This window comes from Rhamphochromis longiceps, linkage group LG12 (assembly GCF_057381845.1).
Source record: "Rhamphochromis longiceps isolate RC_006_pf linkage group LG12, R_longiceps_female_GT1.1, whole genome shotgun sequence".
NCBI lineage: Eukaryota > Metazoa > Chordata > Actinopteri > Cichliformes > Cichlidae > Rhamphochromis > Rhamphochromis longiceps.
Window position 1 is genome coordinate 3,289,688 of NC_140568.1, and position 18,673 is coordinate 3,308,360.

An 18,673-nucleotide genomic window follows, 5' to 3' on the forward strand; every position below is an offset into this window, starting at 1 on the left:
CCCAGATCTCCTGTAGGGAATAATTAAAACTCAGCCACTCTATCAGGGGATCGACCGGGCTTGTGCTGAGGGCCTGAGCTGCTGAGGAATGCTAACGTAGACGCACCATAACCGAGGGGGTAAAAGAAAGGACAAGAAACACCTAAACCACTAACGTAACAAATTCAAATCAGGAGCTCAGGCAGAGGCCAGGGAAACGCCCCATTCACAATTCAATTTTTCTATCAGTACGCTAATGAAAACCTGATGATTCCCAAACGACACGTTTCATCCACATTAACCGCAGAAAATGTTAATCTTAATAAACCACACTCGAGCAACTGGTTCAAATTATCAAGGAGATTTTTTTCTTGGCTACTGCATTTCTCCTTCACATCTCAGTCTGGAATGGAAGTTTTCATGATTACTCATCAGAGTTTGAGCCTTACTTATATCCCATACACTGGATACAGACAGTTTTCCCATGATGCTCGATATAATCCAGCAAAATAAAAATGAGCCGACAATATGTGCAAAGATTCTCAGCAGTAAAAAATAAACACTAAGATTTTTTTTAGACTCAGTACGTTTTTGTTTTCTCTTCAAGTCAACTAAAATACTACATAAATGTAGAAAAACAATACCACCAGTGAACTCACACAAAATGTACTGGATGACAGCTAACACCTGCTTTAACAGCTTCTACATCATCCTCCAGCACTTTCTACAGTGACTCTAGGTAAAAGTCAACTAACAGACTACTCCTTCATCCTTGTATTTAAATATAAGGCCCCTATGAGTGTGCACGCTTAAATCTGGCCACACTAAATAAGGCCATAAGAGGCTGATTTGTCAACCTTTACAGTAGACATCAAAAGTTCTCTGTGCATGTTTGCATGCGTTTCTGACACTTGGGTGATGATGAACAAATGGTCACTGGATTCAATAGGACTTAACAGAATTTTGAACCACCAAACATGGTTATACTGCAAATGAAACAAAAACCAGCAGCTTTCTGTACCTGAGGAAAGAACCAGAGAAAAACTGGACAAAATCCAACAAAGTCAACTAAGGTAAGCCTTAATAACACGTAGCTGCAATCACTGCAAATGACAACTTTACAACAGAATGCACTGTTGTGTTTGTATTGGCACAACTGTTCAGTAACTACATGCTGCAGGAGCAGTATGTCAAACCTCCATGCTACTAAAGATTTAACTATTACTAGCTGCTTGGAGTGCAATCTATTTTTCCCTCTGTTCTACGCAACCGTGCATTTCATCACAGATTAGCCCTTCCCACGCATCTCTCGCCAGGCGCTCCTCCTACTATACTTTAATCACTTTGGAGATGATTATCCAGAGCAAAAGCACACAACAGAGGCCTCCAGGCCCTCTGGCAGTGTTACAACTCAATGATCCCCTACCCACAGACAAAGTCCTACACAGATATCACATGGGATTACAAATCTACACCATTATGTGAAAGCTGCTTATACATGGCTTTTCACCTTTGCCTGGAAACAGACTAATGCCCTTGTGAAAAAGACCCTTGGAGGTTGTGCATTTACATTTAATAATATTGTTTAAATTCAGCAGTTTTGGTTCTCTTGGCCCAATAAACATGATACAATTTCTGTTACTTAACACTACTCATCATTGTTTCCCCCTAATGACATCAACATATTTTCATCAGCATCATGTTGCAGGAAGCTCTGGATTCTACACCGAGTAAGAGAGCTAATGAACATCAATACACATAAGGGCTATTAAGCCTCAACTTACCCAGGCTAAGGGGGTACATAGAAAGCGCTTGTAAGCATGTATGGCTCTAATCCATACAGATTGCCTTATTCGCATTATTTTTTTGTTGCACATGCTGGAGGACAGATTTATTAGGGAGAACCTAATTACTTCACCTTACAAATAAATGAACTGCTCAGGCAAATAATAGCTGATTACCCGCTTATGGCAGATAATGTAAGAAAAACAGATGAGAATTTAAATGGCAGCATTGTGTAAATTATCTATTAAGGTCTTCACTCCGAGAAGCAGCGTCACACATTTCTGAACTCTGCAATTAATTCTATATGAATGTGCATAGTGTTACTGAAGAGACACCCTTGCCACTGCTGTACATAGAGACTTGATTGTAATATCTGACTGGGATTATTGCATAAAGCGGTTAGCAACAATGGATGCAAAAAGTGATTGTGCCTCCTCGAATGTACGAGATGTTCAGTTATGTCAATTTGACACGGCTGAGGGAAGACGAGCCACGCTGCTGCTTCAGCTCTTGAAACGCGTCTGCTCACAGATGTGGTTGAATTTCCTGAAATTAAAATAAAGAGGGGGGAAAAGTGGTGTAAGATTTGCTTGTAAAGGCAAATGTCAAATGAGGTGAGAGGAACTAAAACAAGCTGGCACAGATCTTTAAAACATGAAGAATTATCTGGCAGTTTATACAAGGACTCCACCTAGTGGCAAGAGGAGTGAAAAACACCACGGTGTCTTGGAGCTCTAATGTTTTAATCGAGTGTAACGCACCGTTATACATCTTAACGCCATATTGAGAAACACTGCTACGTCTGCTAGACAGCCTGTAACAACACCATCAGGATCACTCAAAGATGCCACCATCTCCCAGCGTTTCCAACTGCACTAGAGCTGGGGTCATTAATCTGAGTTTCTGGGATAATTATCTTGTTATTTTAGGCAAATGGGACACTATTTTGTCAAGTGAATGCATTGTGCTTCCATATATTTATTACTAAAATAAATAAGTACTTGGCATTAGAGTATTAGTACCTAACCAAGCTGTAACTATTCAAAATAAGTGTATAAATGCATAGAAGCTGATCTGAAACGGCAAACAAACTCAATTTGCATAACGTTGCATTTGACGTCCAATATACAATTATCATTATGCATGCATATCATATCAAATAGAAAAGCGGGGCACATATTAGTGTTACAGTGCATTTGCTTTGGGTTGCTGTGTGCAGTTGGGCTCCTTGGCATTATAATGATGACAACAATGACGGGCTTGCACTTCTTGCTGGTCAGCAGCTTTTTTTAATTAGATCTACTGACAGCAAGAAAAAATCTAAATGGCATTACATTACATAGTGTCAGCAACTTCAGTTTCACTGACTTACGCTGCATGATGCGCCTTCACCTGCGTGCGGCAGTTACGTCCCCAGTAACAGTCTGGACGAGACGTTACAGTAGCTGAAGACAGAATATTTAATGAGGTTAGTACAGCAAAGGTTTAGATATATTTAAAAAAAAAGTTAAAAAAAAAAAAAAAAAAGAAGGAGCACTTGAACTTTTGTCACAAATTATTTAGTAGGATTTTCTGACCTGGCAATTCAGATGAAGGGATGTTCTGTCTGTATTTGTAGGCCAGCTCCTTGAAGGCTCGCAGGCCACAGCAGAAACACAGGATGGCGTTTGCAGAGATACGACAATCTGAGAGAAGATCGAGTGTTATTGCTCTGATTCTAAACAGCACTGTGTACAGTGCATCTGCAGCACTCACTTTCAGTGGACTCACCTGTCAGAAGGTAGTTTCCTTGCTGTAAACCCTGCAAAGAGTCCTTCAGCAGATCTTCCCAAGACTGCCCCCTGGAGGATAAGTAGTTCTGGTGGAAGGATGGAAAGAGTACATGCTGACATACAGGTCACAGGTTGTAAGATGACTGCATTTATTTGGTGCTTTACACCACTGCATTAACTATTGCACTGGAAATAAGTGGTCAACGAAAATACTGACTCATAAAACAATGGATACAAGTCCATCTTACCCGGAGGACCTCTGATTCGTAGTTATTGTTGTTCAGCGCACCATCCAGGCATTTGTCAGTCAGGTTGAGGTCTGAAAAAATGCAAAGTGGATTTTAATTGTCAACATAATAATAACACTAATGAATTAGCTGATTCACAGTTCTCAGACCATTTCAAATTTTAATTTAAATTTCAGAGTAAAAACAACAAACAGTTTTTGGAGAGTTTTTTTAAATGTGTTAAAAAGACAACAGTTGACAACAAAAAGGCTTTGAATGGGAATGAGTGCTGTTTTTCTTAAGGTAATGAATTTCAGATACTGTTCATCTGCTGCAAATACTGTGTTTTTACAGTATTGTGTAAAGCTCTTTAGGAGTAGTGCTTTATCTCAACTGTTTAGCTGCTACAGTACTGTACTTAATGAACTCTTATTATTGAAAAACATACCAGTTATAGTTTAATGCCTCTAATAATAATACATTTTCAGAGTGTTAGATCATACACTGTATTCACCATAAAATAATGCTACGTCTAGTGTTTAGGATTTTTGTAAACATAGTTCATATAATAGGAAAAAAGAAAAATACAAATATTGGATTTGGGCACTATTCAGGATTCAGTCCTTTCAATTAGAGGCCAAAACAAATCCCACAAGGGTGAAGGTTTACAGTGAACACAGGATATCCTGGAGCTATTTCGCTCAAACAGATACATACCACAGAATCGAGCCAGACAGCCCTGACAACCGATCCTCTGGCAACCCCAGTACATATGACAGAAAGGTCGTTGGCACAGCACACCTGCCAAAACACCACAAATCATCCATCTAAGGTGCAAAAAAATCTATTTATAGATATAATATGACTCACAAATTTGGAATTTATCCATCAGTCGATTCTATATAGAATACATACCACAAGGCTACATAAACAGAGCAGCCTTACACAGTCCACTGTGCACCGGCTTACAGTCTTGTATTATCTGACATGATCTCTTTGCATTTCACTATAGTTGCATGCAAATTTCTGAGTGACAGTCAAATTGTAGTCAATCATATTCAGTCAACGCAGACGTTACATTTCAGCAGACGGACTAACAGGTGTTGATGCCACTCACATTGTTGAGCAATAACCTGCTGGTTGCCGAGCTCGGCCCGTCTGTCTGGCATTGGCTGGAGGCAGCAGGTGCATATGAGATGGCAGCCCTGAGGGGGGCAGCGGTACTCCTGAGGAGCTGCAGGCAGGAAAGAAGTGTTGGACAAGAGCCAAGATGCAAAGATGTGTTAGCAAATCAGGAGAAATGTTGCTGTTGTGCTAAAGGGGGCTTTAACATGCACTGTCTGACCACACAATCATTCTTGTTTAACGCGTTTGGTGTTAGAGTGCCAACCACAAAGACGCCTATTTATTAGGGGTGCAACGATACACAAAATTCACGGTTCGGTTCGGTTCGATACTTTGGTGTCACGGTTCGATATTTTTTCGATACAAAAAAATGTTCATGCCTTTTTAATTTGTCATTTATTAAAATTATAAATATATATTTTAACTCAAAAGTACAGTTTTTAAATTTAACCCTAACCCTTGTGCGTGTTTTTTATTTTGACAGCGAATGCGCACCTGCGGACCACTTATGTGCAGCCCTGGTTATTTAGCTCGTCATATTGCAGCCACAGAAATTCTTTTGTCCATGAAACCATAAAGCTGCACTTTCTTTTTGCCTTATAGTCTGATTTGTCATAACTTCTCCGTTTTGTGGTAAGCTTTTCTTTGGCTGTCACTTCTTCACCCTGACCTGTCTTATTTGGCTCAGCAGAACTAAAATATATATCTGTCTGTGAAGGTTCTCAGTCATCCAGGTCATCGTAGTCAAATATATATCCTGCTGCTTTTACACACTCACTCACATAAGCTCAGCGATTCTCTGCGCGATCAACCTCTCACATGTTTAAGCTTGCTGCAGGAGATTTCACTTGTCATGTTTGCATAGTAAGCTAACGATTAATAAGACGATGTCAGAGGAATTGGTGCACAAATTATCATCACTCACAGATCAGTGCTGTCGCTCTCTATACACAGTTCGCGAGATTGCAAAGTGAAAGCAAAAAACAAGCGCAAATTCAAATGCGACTTCAATATGTCACATATTGACAGTGGCTCACCGATGCCAATGACATAATTACCCAGCTACATTTCTGAAAGAATGCAAAAGCATTGACATATATTTTTCCTACAATAGCCCGACGGGCAGGGCAGAGATAGATTTTGGTAGCCCGACTGAAAAAAATCGCTAGCTCCAGGACGTCAGGCTAGCGATATTGCAAGCCCTGTATCTGATTGAGGAATCACTCATCTTTGGAAAAGAGAGTTTATTACAGAGAAATGTCTCTTTCCAAAATAAAAGCTATACTATCCGCTTCTTCTGGGCTATATTCTCAGCAGCATATTAAACAGCTGTCTAAATGATTCGGCTAAAGTTAGTAGCATGCTTGCTTGTTTTTTTTCTGCTTCCACTTGTCTTTGCACTAGGATGATGTCGGCGTAAATGTGCAGTCATATTCGTTGTGTTCCCACTAGTGCTTTCAGGTTAATCTCGTTGAAATGACCTTAACGCCACAACACGGCAAATCTCCGTTAACGAGCTACCGCCGATCGCCCCATGCATGGGGCTAGACGGCCAACACGTTAACGAGCTAACTGCGCTAACACACTAGTTCCCACCCATGTAATTGAGCATTGCATGGCACATCCAACATACTGTTTTACTTTAGTCCATGACACGCTTACCTTCAGGGTCATACGTCACATGAAAACCAAAATAATTCCAAATGCCAGATCTGAATGAGGATGGGGGAGGTCCATGTTGCAAGGAGAGCTTAACTTCTGTCTTGCTAGCTTGCCCTGCGCTCTTCCTTCTGACGATGCTGTCTGTGTTGAGCGCTCAGTGGATCTGCGCTTGACAGTGCAGCCTAGGCGGAGTAGTCGAACGCAGAGTCACTGAGCGCTCAACACAGACAGCATCGTCAGAAGGAAAGTTGATAAAATAAATTACAAATGTATTGTTCGATACATATGCGTACCGAACCGAAAGCACTGTATCGAACGGTTCAATATCGATACGAATATCGTTGCACCCATACTATTTATGCCACTATTTACAGAAAAACAGACAGTGGTGACACGACGGCATCTATAGCTGAGCAATAGCAGTTATTTTATTACATTTCCTAAAATCTTTGATTTTTCCTCTAACTTACACTCATTATTATTATCCGAGGATGTTGAGGGCATCTCTGCTGAGGCCTTTGCAGCCGCCTCCTCGCTAACTGGGTTGGGAGGTGGAGGCATAGGCTGTAGACTTGGCAGACCGGGGAACCAGTAGCTTGAGCTCGAAGCAAAGAGGAGCTGGTTCACATCACTCCTGTAGCCAGGACACTGTCTGCACATCACCAGAGGCTGACTGGAGACAAGGAGCCATCACAATAAGATTTTGTTCGCTACAACACCTATCTAAAATGATTTTACAGAAAAATATGATTTGAAACAACAGAAGAAACAAAACTACATGTCAGGTTTATTACTGATTTATTACCTGATATCTGAGGAGTCACTGTCATTATCAGAGAGCTCAAAGAGGTAATCTGAACTGCCCTCTTCATCAGAGAAAGAGCGCTCAACTTTTGGCTGCAACATGTCCTGAGTTATCTTGTTACGGCTGTCCATGCTTTTCAGGTCGTCCTCGCTGCGACACTTTTCTGTGGGACAGTTTGTTTAGAATGAGCTCATTAAGGAAATCAAGTAAAGTTAAGTGCGCCGATCTCTCGTGTTTCATCAATGGTACACAAAAAGACAAAAATCTGTGCAGGTTTACAGTGGCTGAGGGCAAAGAGCAAAATAAGACTTTAAAAAAAGGGGGGTCCACTGTGCACACCTGGATGCTGGATGAGGTAGGCCTCTACCAGGTTGTTGAGAATGTGGTTTTTATGAATCCTCTCCACAGGGCAGCGGCAGGTGGGGCAAAGGGAAGAGCGTTCCATCCAGCCAGAATAGCAGGCAGCACAGAAGACATGCATGCAAGGCTGCAAACTACAGGAAAAAAAGAAAAAACCAAACCCACACCTTTATTGGCATAGGATCAGACATTCCCAACAGCTGGAAGCTGCAAAGAGATTAACCAGGTTCTACCATTTAATAATGATCCTAGTCATTGCTCCATGAGCATTGCTGGAGGTGAGGTAAATGAGGAAGCACCCTGGTGAGACTTTCTACTTGGTTCCCACCATACTGCTCACTCACATCACTCTAAACACCTTGGACCAGGCACATAAAGGACTATTTCTACCGCCAATAGAAAGTATAGCTACCTGCTATCTACATGCAACTACTTTCATATCGCTGCAAACGACTACCATAGCTGCACTACACCTAGACAGGGTAATTTGCACCGTGCGGGTTTTACAGCTCCATCCAATGGCTTCATTTAGGGAAATGTGACCACCTGTTATTGTTCTTGGTTTCTACCTAAAGGCAGAAATTATAGCGATCTCATGCACACTGAGATACTGTTCAATTGTAATGGAGAGCGACTGAAATTGAGTAGTCTAGTTAAGTACCAGTAGAAAAGAGGCTAAAGCGAGCGACAGGTCAACACCCTGTGTGCTTTGTTTCAAGCTTGTTAGAATTGCACAAACACTATTTTTGCCACATATACTGTTGGGCAGAAGCAGACACCTTTTTTTTATTTTTATTGTAACTTAAACATGAAAGGAAAAAGAAATAAATCAGGTCACCTGACACAGTCATGTAGCAGGTCCTGGCAGATAACACATGTCAAGCTTTCCTCCATCTTATCCGTCTTAGTCCCTTCTACTGGTGGTTTTGAGGAACTAACCACTTCTGGCCTTGAGCTGCATGGCACACCTAATTCATAAGATTTATCTGTAAACACAGTAGGTGCACATTATAAATCAGAACACACACAAAGCGTGAGATTAAAATGAAATGTGGCTTGGAACATGATGGCTCTGACAAAATCAGAGAAGTTAAGGGAATCTAGTTTAATCTCAAAGTAACATATTCATTAACCATCATCGGTTTTCCTCCTCTTGCTTGTTGGCTCCAGGTTTTCTGTTTCTTCCTCCTGTGTAGTGGTTGGATCGTTAGCTTGGCCTAATGAGACAAAAGAACAACAGTTGTGGGTCAAATAATGACTTCAATGCTCTAAACTACTTGTTTTTAATAGATCACAGATTACAACATTTTCCAATTAAGTTTAGTCTGGTCTAAATTTATTGGATCAACCAATACATGACTATCCATCCATCTCTCTCTCTTTATTTTTTTAGTGCAAGTGGAACATGAAAATTATACTGTAGACCGTTTTACAGCTGTATTTTAAATAATCCCACAAACTTTCAAGGATAAACAAAAGCAAACTACCAGACATTCAGTCAACTGTGGTTCAAGCAAATAAATAATACATAAATAAACAAATACAAATTCTGAGAAACACAAGAGCCGTATTATATAAACGAGGTGGCCAGTGAGGCTCGTATATGGATCAGCTGTGCTACTTGACCAGAAACCTGATGTGGTAGCAAAGTATGACACCAGTGTCCAGTTTACTAAATCCATTTATTTTTGACGTAAGCATTGTTCTGTAATGTTGCCGAGATCACATTTGCAGTTAAGTGCATTTAGTGGTGGTGAGCGCGACTTTATGTGTTTGTAGGAGTCTTTAATCCCATCAAACTTCAGACACGCTGGTCGGCACTGCAGCTCTATGTTAAAACACATATCAACTCCAAGTGCTCTAACCTACAACAAACGTGTCATGCTGAAAAAATAAACAGCACTTACTTACCAACCTGTTGGAAACAAATGATACCAACCTGGCTTTTTGTGAAACTTTCAGACTGTTCTCTTTTTAAAATCACGTTTATTCATTTTAAATCAGGTAAGTTATTTTGAGTGTGAACACAAGGTACCAGCAGCCCAGCTGTCTAAGCTGGTGTAAGATAAGGAACATTTACTTAGTTTGAATTAAAAAAATAAAATAAAGTCATATTGTGAGGTTCTATTGAGCAGACAGTGTCACTTGGTAATCTGTGACCAGCTAACATGGTTGTGTGTCCCGAATAATGAGCAGGTGTTAAACAGCTGAGGGTGTACAAGATGTATGCAGGTAACACAAGTGTTTCCATGGAGCTGATCTGTTAGCCTAACCTGATATGACCAACTATTCCAGCCACGTGATTGGTTCAGCATGGTATTATTCTCATTGGCCTTTTGTGTTCTGGCAAAACATGGATGAAATGACTTCTATTGACCATGTATCATAACTCTGCTGAGGATAGCTTCTTTTACCATAATCATCTTTGTTTATTTACTGCAGAGAGTGACTGTAAAGAAAATGGCACCGTACCAGCAGAGTACTCTGAACCTAAGATTTCAAGATTGAGAAACAAATCAATACACAAAGCAGATGAAAGCAGACAGAAATGGCAGTTAAACACCGGGCCAGATATAATCAATAATGACCAGCTGGACACGTGCCAAACAATAAAGCTGAATTAGCGTAAAGTTCAGTATTGATCAGCTGTAAATCATCTTCTTCCCTCACTAACTGTAATCAGAGTTTCAAAAAGCAGCACAGAGTCCTCACAGCTCACTGTCTGCTCCTCTACAGCAGTTAATCATCCGTCACACTGTCAAAACACATGAGCTGGTGGTATCAATTTATGTCAGAACAATTACATTATTATTATTCTCAATATTCATTTCTACAACTATATTTTACTAAACACCTGCAATATTATAATTTTTTAAAGCAATAACAACCAGACTTTAGACAGCTAAAACAAACTACACAGGGACTATATTAATATAACCTATTTGGTGGCTGCCTTCCAGATAGGGCTGCCACGATTTGTCGACTAGTCACGATTACGTCGACTATCAAAATCGTCGACGACTGATTTAATAGTCGACGTGTCGTTTGAAGCTTTGTAAGATCGCAAAAGACGCAGGAATAATAGCAGGATTTAAGAGTGTAATAACGGACTGAAACAGAAGATGGCAGCACAGCATGTACAAGGATGCCAGCTGCCGTTAAACCCCGAAGAAGAAGAAGCAGCTGTGTCCCAGAATTCATAGCGCGGCCCAGCTTAGTTTCCAACAATGGCGGTAGCTAGTTAGTTTTAATATTACTCTTATTATTCTTTCTGGGTCACAAAATAAACGTTTAACATATTTTCAGGCGAGAATGTAGCTGTGTAAACCTCAAATATCGGCTCAGTTTCAGGACACCACATATTTTCAAAAGCGCTCCGACGTTTTCGGAGACGTCTGTTACCCACTAGCTCGATAGCTAGCCGCGGGCTAGGTCACTAGCGCCGTGAGAACACCGGACTCCCGGCAAATTGTTTTCAAACCCACCGCCTCTTTCGCGACTCAGGTTAAATATATATGAGTCACTTAGATAAATTAAAAATGTTGTTGTTTGGCTTTTTTTTTTTTTTTTTGTATTTTATTTGTTCCTGAGTAAATCGGTTTGGCTGAGATTAAAGTTATAGTTTTTACACAGCTGAATGAACGTCAAGCAGACAGCTGATTATCAGAAGTGTGAGATGCTGGAGAATATACTCCGGTGTCCTGTTATATTTTAGATAGCAAGGAGTTTATTAAACTTTACCGAAACAATCTGCAAATTTCATTAAAATTGAATAAACTATCATCTTGTCTTTATTTTTAGTTAGCACCTTAAAAGCTTAAAGCTGTAAGCTAATGATAGTTATATAAGAGCAGATGCTGCTGGTGCAATAAGCTGTAGTTTTACGTCCAGTGGATGATGATCTGATTAGTCGACTAATCGCATAAATAATCGGTGACTAGTCGACTATCAAAATAATCGTTTGTGGCAGCCCTACTTCCAGAGGAATTAGAGAAATTGGGAAAATGGGAATGCCAGTTTTAGTCCACGTTTATTGGACTCTCTCCATCAAAGAGCTGAAGCTACATGTGGAACAAAAGCAGGAGAAAACTGCTCACATTGCTCTGCTCAGAAGTACAGAAAGCCACCAAATAGCATCTCTACTGCTCAGCAATTAACACATATTTTACTTGTCTCATCTGGAGAAAATAGTATTGTTGTCTTTCTAAGGAGTTCCCTGCAACAAACTTCTGAGAGCCATGACCACAGAACACTATTCCCACCAAAGCAATCTAAAGATCCTGTAGTTAGTCCATGCAGCAGGCACAAGGGGCTTTGTATACCTCAAATGCAGAGTGTACCGGGGATTTATCTGAAACACACTTTTATTAAACGCTGCCATTTTTCCTAATAGAGATGCACCGATTGACCAATTTTCAGTGTTCTGAGTCAGACCAACCGGCTGGTCACCCTCCCATATATCAGATGCTCAACACACACTCACAGCAGCCACAAGCTAACATGTGAAAACATGAAGTTTGGTAAAGCATGAAAATATTCTTAACAGCAAACCTGATCAGACGCTGAAATCACCTTCCCTCATTAACATGGAAATTTAAAAACACGCTAACAAGAATAAAGTGGCTAAAGGTAAAAATATCTCCAGCTCAAAGCCACAAACCAGTATGAGCCTTCAGTATGAAAAAAAGCAGTTAGAAGTAGAAAACTGTGACGAGTGGAAAGAAGAACAAGGCTGATGTTATAAAAATACTAGAAAATGATGTGAGAACATGGCATTCGTCGTTTTTTATGAATCTGTTGCACCTGTGTTTGGTTGGTAAGGTAAATTATATCAGATTCAGGCAGGTATAGCAGCTCATCTCCATTTAATTATCTGTCCCTCCTTCCAGTAGCAGAAGCTTTCACTGTAGCTGTTTGAGTGAGAGAAAATCTCGTAACTTACTGCAGTTTAGGGGAATTTATAAAGTGCACCTATAATTTCTAATTAACTGGTCATGTGTAAACAGCCTGATTTCTTATTCTAAATTCCTCACATTAGCCCTTTTAATATTTTACAGTGTAGAAATGTTGTAATTGATGACCCATCCTGTGAGATCAATTAGATACATTTCCTGAAACACCAACACAAAGACTGTCCTCCAGCTTTACTGATCTCACTTGGAGTAAATACAAAGCAAAAAGAATAGAATTTCAACTTCAATACTTATATATCACTGATAAACCATTTCTGAGGTCATGGGGGGGGGGGTTATTATTTATTAAAAGATAACTACAAACATGTGAATGTGGTGCTTTTTGTTTTGTCAGAAGTTGCAACACTTGAGTTTCTCATCTTAATGTTCTTTGATTTAAAGCTGAAATATTTTGAAACAGCGTTCCATCAGTTTCTTTATGCACCAAAACTGGTCAGAGAGACTCTGCACTTGTTTTTAACACCAAATCCAAACAAGTAACCGGAGCAAATGAGAAAATTAAAATAAGAAGACAGCGCAGTGAGTGAATGAGTAGGCGAGGCAACGTGTCCCACTGCAGTGAGTGTGTCAGCTTGCTGTCTGACAGAAGAGTGGGCGAGAAAGCGCAGGTGCTATCAGTGTTCAGTGCTGTGTCAAATCTGTATTTAGGTATTGTAATATTTCAGAAAAAAATGCTTTTTGTGTTTGGCCCTGGAGCAGGTCATCTATTAATCGGAAGGTTGGTGGTTCGACCGCTGGCTGCTAAAGTCTGCATGCCAGAGCATATCCTTGGGAAGGCTGCTCCTGGATCATCACAATGTTAGCTAGAAAGCACTTGGACATACAAAGGAGTGCTTGTGTGAATGAAGCATGTTGTATAAAGAGCTCAAGTGTTCAAGTAGAGTAGAAACATGCTATATAAGAAGCGGCCCATTTATCATTTCATTCAAAAGACGTGGCTGTTAACTCTTTTTCTATTTGAAGACGTAAAGTAATTTAGAGAAGCTCCAAACGGTAAATGTACATAATGTAAGACTTTAAAGAGTGATTTTTAATCTTATGAATACTCCCCGCTGTCCTTTTGCACACCAACCTTTTAAAAGTGCGTGAGTAGAGAACCCACCAGTCACAGGAGAGCCTGTGGTTGCCATGGCACCAGAAGAGTAAGCAGTCTCAATACAGAAGTGTGAAGCAGAGGTAGAGGGTTGAGGTTCCTCCTGAGTTGCATCCCGAGGAGCCTTTGAGAGCATTACAGGCTCTACAGAGAGGGCCATCTCTGAACCTGGAAGAGGAGGAGGACGGCTGTGGGCTGAAGTCTGAGTACAGAGTGGGAGATGACTAACAAAACAAACAGAAGTAAAGATCTACAGAGTTCAGCCACAACATTAAAATCACAGACAGATGAAGTGACTCGTTTTGATCGTGTTGCTTTTGTGTAATATGCTGCTGGTGAACAGTAGCCCATTGCATTCATGTAACTAAGTGGCATGTACCACCCACCAAGCACTGATACCGACCAGCTCTGGACACCACAGGACACTTTAAGGACAGGCAGGGCTCCCAGAAACTGAGTGTGTTTTGGTAGCACAAAGGGGTACCTTCACAACATTAGCCAGGTGGTTTTAATGTTGTGTGTTGTGGCTGGTTTGTGTAATTAGCTCCTTTTGACAAATTAACTGTGGGGAACTACTCAGGTACTCACCATAATTGTGTTGTGAAGCGGTTTGATCCAGTTTGATGGAGTGGTAAACATAGGCGATGTCTACAGGGTGGCAAGAGCACACAGCGTACGCGTTTTTGTCTTCATATACACACATACAAAATAATATATCATTGTTATAGTTCACAAATTCAAAACTCACTTTGTTCAGGTTCACTTTTCCTGTACACAAAGTAGATGACATCGCCATTCTGCAGCATGTGAGTTTGTTTCTTGACCAGTTTGGACATGTTGATCACTGTGCCATTAGTGCTACGGACAGACAGACATGATATTTAACTATACTGCTTATACTAGGGCTGCTCAATTAATCGAATTTTAATCACGATTACGATCTGGGCTTTCAACGATCATTAAAAATGACTGAGCCGATTATTAGCCCCTCCCTCGTGCTTTCCTCTCGCGCTGCTCCGTGTGACAAATCGAGCGCACCTCTCTGCGTTTCGAACACGTGTCACAACAATTAAGAGCAGCGGTCTCCAACCTTTTTTGCGCCACGGACCGGTTTATGCCCGACAATATTTTCATGGACCGGCCTTTAAGGTGTCGCGGATAAATACAACAAAATAAAACTAGTACCGGTACCGAAAAAAATTAGATTTATTCATAACACACGTGAAAAGACCCAGGAAAACGGAGTTAACGATAAAAACGATAACAAAATAACGCTGAAAACCCTGAAAACCATACATTTCACACCTGAGCCTCAACTCTCGCGGCCCGGTACCAAACGACTCACGGACCGGTACCGGTCCGAGGCCCGGGGGTTGGGGACCGCTGATTAAGAGGACCCGAGGGAAGCTCGGAAAGCTAAGCAGAAGTTATTTGGAGAGGAGAGTGACTGCTGTTGGTTGAAAAGAGAGGTAAAAAACTTCAGTGGTGTGGAAACATTATGGGTTGGCGGAGTCAGACGTGGGTCAAGTAGACATAGTGTGTAAACTTTGCTACGGTGTCGTAGCTGCACCACAGAGCAACACTGCAAAGTTCACTAAACATAGATGTTTACATTTTTCATTGATTTCTTATATTGCAAACATTTGCACTGTTATCAGTATTTGCACACTATTTTATATATATTTTTGACAATCTTTAAAGTCATTATTCAATACATTGTTATTGTTAAATATCGTCAAATAATCGAGATCTCAATATCAGTGAAAATAATCGTGATTATCATTTTTGCCATAATAGAGCAGCCCTAGCTTATACGTCTGCTTTACAAAGGGGCATTATGAACAAATACGAACTAATGCTCACCATGTCCCACTTAAATATTCAGTGTGTGAACTGTCCATTTTTGTACTAGGTAGTGAAGATGTGCATTTTTTTGCAGCGGGGGAAAAAAACTGATCCAGCAGAGTGATATTGTGGTCATATTGTATCAATACAGGCCTCCGTATATCAACACTTTATTAAATGAATTGAAAAATCTCTGAGAATAGAACAAGCAGTCATCTCATGTGCCACTATCCAAACAAACTTACATTAAATCAGCTCAACTGAAAAATCAACACTCTTATCTTGACAAAACTGCCTCCTAATAAACAACAGTTTTTGATTCCAAGGCGATTACACAGGTCACCTGATAAAAGGCAACCTTTCTGCAAACAGTCACAGTCTGACTTGTACTGACTGCAGTCACTCTCAGACAGACTGTCAAAAGTTTGCAAACAACTGCGGTCTAATTTATAAATGCCTACATGTTGCCATCAGTCTGAATGAGTCTTTGTTAATGAGCACATCTCGAGGGGACTCGATTCAGCTGGCTGCCAGCTGCTTGTATTCCTATAAAACAGGAAGGTGGCTTAATATATTGTTTAAAATCGCAAAATCCATAATAGGCTAGCAAGTTACGATGCTCTCAGATTAATGGAAAAAAGTGAATGACTGAAAAGGAGCTTTAAAGTGTATGCGTCTCCTTTTTCTTTTCCCTCTATCTCAGTAGGACATTCTCAACCTGGTGGTACACGTTTCTGATAACTCCCAGTGTCTTTTCAACCAACTTCTTCTAAGAGTTTTATTTCTACTCAACGGTGCAGCAGAGAGCTTATTATTTTTTATAATGATATTCAGTTTGGCCCACTGGGAAAACAAGCAAATGATATGAGTGGTACAAAAGTTCAGCCTGGAGTACCTCATGTCTTCAAGCCACACCAGCCCTGAGCTTTCATCTTTCACAATCTTGCAGTGCTCCCCTGAGACAAGTTTATTCGCTGGAAAGGAAAGATAACATCCTGGAAACAAAAAAATGAAAATTGCTATCATGAAAATATAGAAATTCCTAGTTTTTCTGCTTTTAAAAGCCCATCTCGAGAGAACATTATAGGTTATAAAAGGCACCTGTAAACCATTACAGCACAAACATATTTTTAAATCCCCCTCCACCAAACATTCTATAACAATGCTTCATTAATCCAATACTATCTATATTGAGTTTTTAATCTTTAGCCAAATTTAAGCCTTTAAAAACATCGCATGTTATACCTGAAATTGTGCTGCTGTGACATTTTTAAATCATTCGCTGCCCAGACATAAGCAAACTAATTAAACCTAGCAGTTTTGCATTGCAAAAAGGCAGACCCCCAAAAAGCACTCGACAACAAAAGCAGACACAGGGGGAATTATAGACCTAACCTTTTCTTTAGTAAAAACCCAAACAAAAAAAAAAATCTACTTAATATTCTGCACGCATGTTCTCGATGGATGTCTTTTGTTCTCATCACAAGGGTCTGTCTAAGTTTGGTTCACTAAAAGAAAGCTTTGTGTTTTCAAGGGGGAGGTTTCAAAAGCTCCAGACACTGACAGGACTGTCATTTGTTAATAGGCATCAGAAAATTAAGCGTTTCAAAACAAAAGGAGATAAAAACAAAGCAAAACAAACAAAAAAAATGCATTGAATTTAATGCCAATCGTTTCTAGTTCCCAAACACAGTCAAACTTAACCACCTTTTTTTCTGCCAACCGTGCATTCACTGTTGAACAGCATCACAGTTTCACTGGAGTCCACTTTGACAAGCTTCCCCCACGCTCGTCCTCTCCTACTGTCCATGTCCCAGGATGCGTTGTTGTGTTTCTTCCCCCCCTTTTTCTACAGAAGTTAAGAGAAAACAAGTTTCACTTTGGCGTTTTTTCAGGGGATTTCCTAGAAACATGGTAGCAGAGAGAAAGTGAAATTAAATTTCTGCCTATGATAAAATTACAAAGCTCTTTAATTTCTTCGTCACTCACACCAACTATTAACAGTTAACAAGAAGCAAATGCTTACATTTAAAAACACTGGTGTTCTTATAGACACTAATAATAATTAGAAATTATTTTTTTCAGATTAACACACAAGAGCCATACGTCAACCCAGCATTTATTTTACTAAGCTTGTTTTTTTGGTTTTTTTTTTTAAATATTTTATCATTACTTTTTAAGCCGAATAATTCTTCGAACTGTGTTTATGAAGTCCTGTTAAACATATCTAGTTTTAAACATCATGTTTACGTGTAGGATGAGTTTACAAACAGACTAAACACGTTAGTGCAGAAATGCACATTATTACATCAGCGAAGCTACATTAAACTGAACGAATCTCTCATGAAGTTTGGTACGAAATGATGGGGGGGAAGACCCCCCCTAACGACACTGGGCTTAGCTTGACATACGTGAGTTTGCCTGCTACATAGCTAAACTACTAGCTGACTATGCTCTGCTACATGTTAGGGGGGGAAAGGTTATTTCAACTGTCAGCTATCAAGGTGACAACTTCTTAAATACGAGGTGCGGCGAGTTACCAACACACACGTATACACACACAACTTCAATAATAAGCTAACGCGACTGCTAACATTAGCAGCCGTTCATATTTTGCGACCAAGACAAAAACGGTAGTTCTTCGGTGCGAGTACTAGCAATGTCTGTAACGTCGTTTATATGTCGTGTCGGAAACGGTTTCCCTACCGTCAAAAGCTTAGTTTGTTATCCCAGAAGCTGCGTGAAAACGAGCTTCTCCCGTTCATGTTCCAACTAGCTTCAGGCACAAGATGCACTTCCTGCCCAGCTTTGGGTTGACCGTCATCAGCTGATGGAGGAGGGGCACGTCGTGGATTCACTGGGTTCAACTTCCCACAGACTGCGCGTCTCCTCTGGTATCAATACGACACCAAGTAAAAACAGGGCCAGTATTTCCAATACAGATACTTTACTTTTATTATATAAAGGCAGCTTATGTAGGTGAGAGCAGCGTGTCACGATTTAGGAGGCGAATTATCATCAATTTGCAAATTCTGAACACATTTTAA

General features: G+C 40.2%; 1 protein-coding gene across 4 annotated transcripts; it reads right to left on the reverse strand.

The window, feature by feature from the left end:
• Positions 1–18: 18 nt before the first annotated feature.
• Positions 19–18,449, reverse strand: chfr (checkpoint with forkhead and ring finger domains, E3 ubiquitin protein ligase). Of its 4 annotated transcripts, none has more exons than XM_085424373.1 (18): positions 18,333–18,449; positions 17,334–17,475; positions 16,522–16,621; positions 14,530–14,639; positions 14,370–14,429; positions 13,791–13,949; positions 8,849–8,932; positions 8,554–8,701; positions 7,695–7,849; positions 7,356–7,518; positions 7,021–7,223; positions 4,881–4,997; positions 4,481–4,564; positions 3,785–3,855; positions 3,535–3,622; positions 3,342–3,449; positions 3,137–3,209; positions 19–2,310 (listed from the first exon to the last, which is right to left on the reverse strand). In XM_085424373.1, exons 2-18 carry the CDS (start codon positions 17,434–17,436, stop codon positions 2,268–2,270), a joined length of 1,869 nt encoding a protein of 622 aa, XP_085280499.1. In that variant the 5' UTR covers positions 17,437–17,475; positions 18,333–18,449; the 3' UTR covers positions 19–2,267. The 4 variants fall into 4 exon arrangements, with proteins under 4 accessions (XP_085280499.1, XP_085280497.1, XP_085280498.1 ...); XM_085424371.1 differs by having other exon boundaries at positions 13,761–13,949; XM_085424372.1 differs by having other exon boundaries at positions 13,761–13,949; positions 17,334–17,529; positions 18,333–18,438.
• Between the last annotated feature and the right edge of the window lie 224 nt (positions 18,450–18,673).

Coding starts and splice junctions, on each gene's coding strand:
- chfr (XM_085424371.1), bottom strand. CDS start 17,436: ATGGACAGTAGGAGAGGACGAGCGTGGGGGAAGCTTGTCAAAGTGGAC. Junction 14,430..14,529: donor GAAAAGTGAACCTGAACAAA/GTGAGTTTTGAA, acceptor GCCACCCTGTAG/ACATCGCCTATGTTTACCAC. Junction 2,311..3,136: donor GTGAAGGCGCATCATGCAGC/GTAAGTCAGTGA, acceptor TTTTAATTTCAG/GAAATTCAACCACATCTGTG.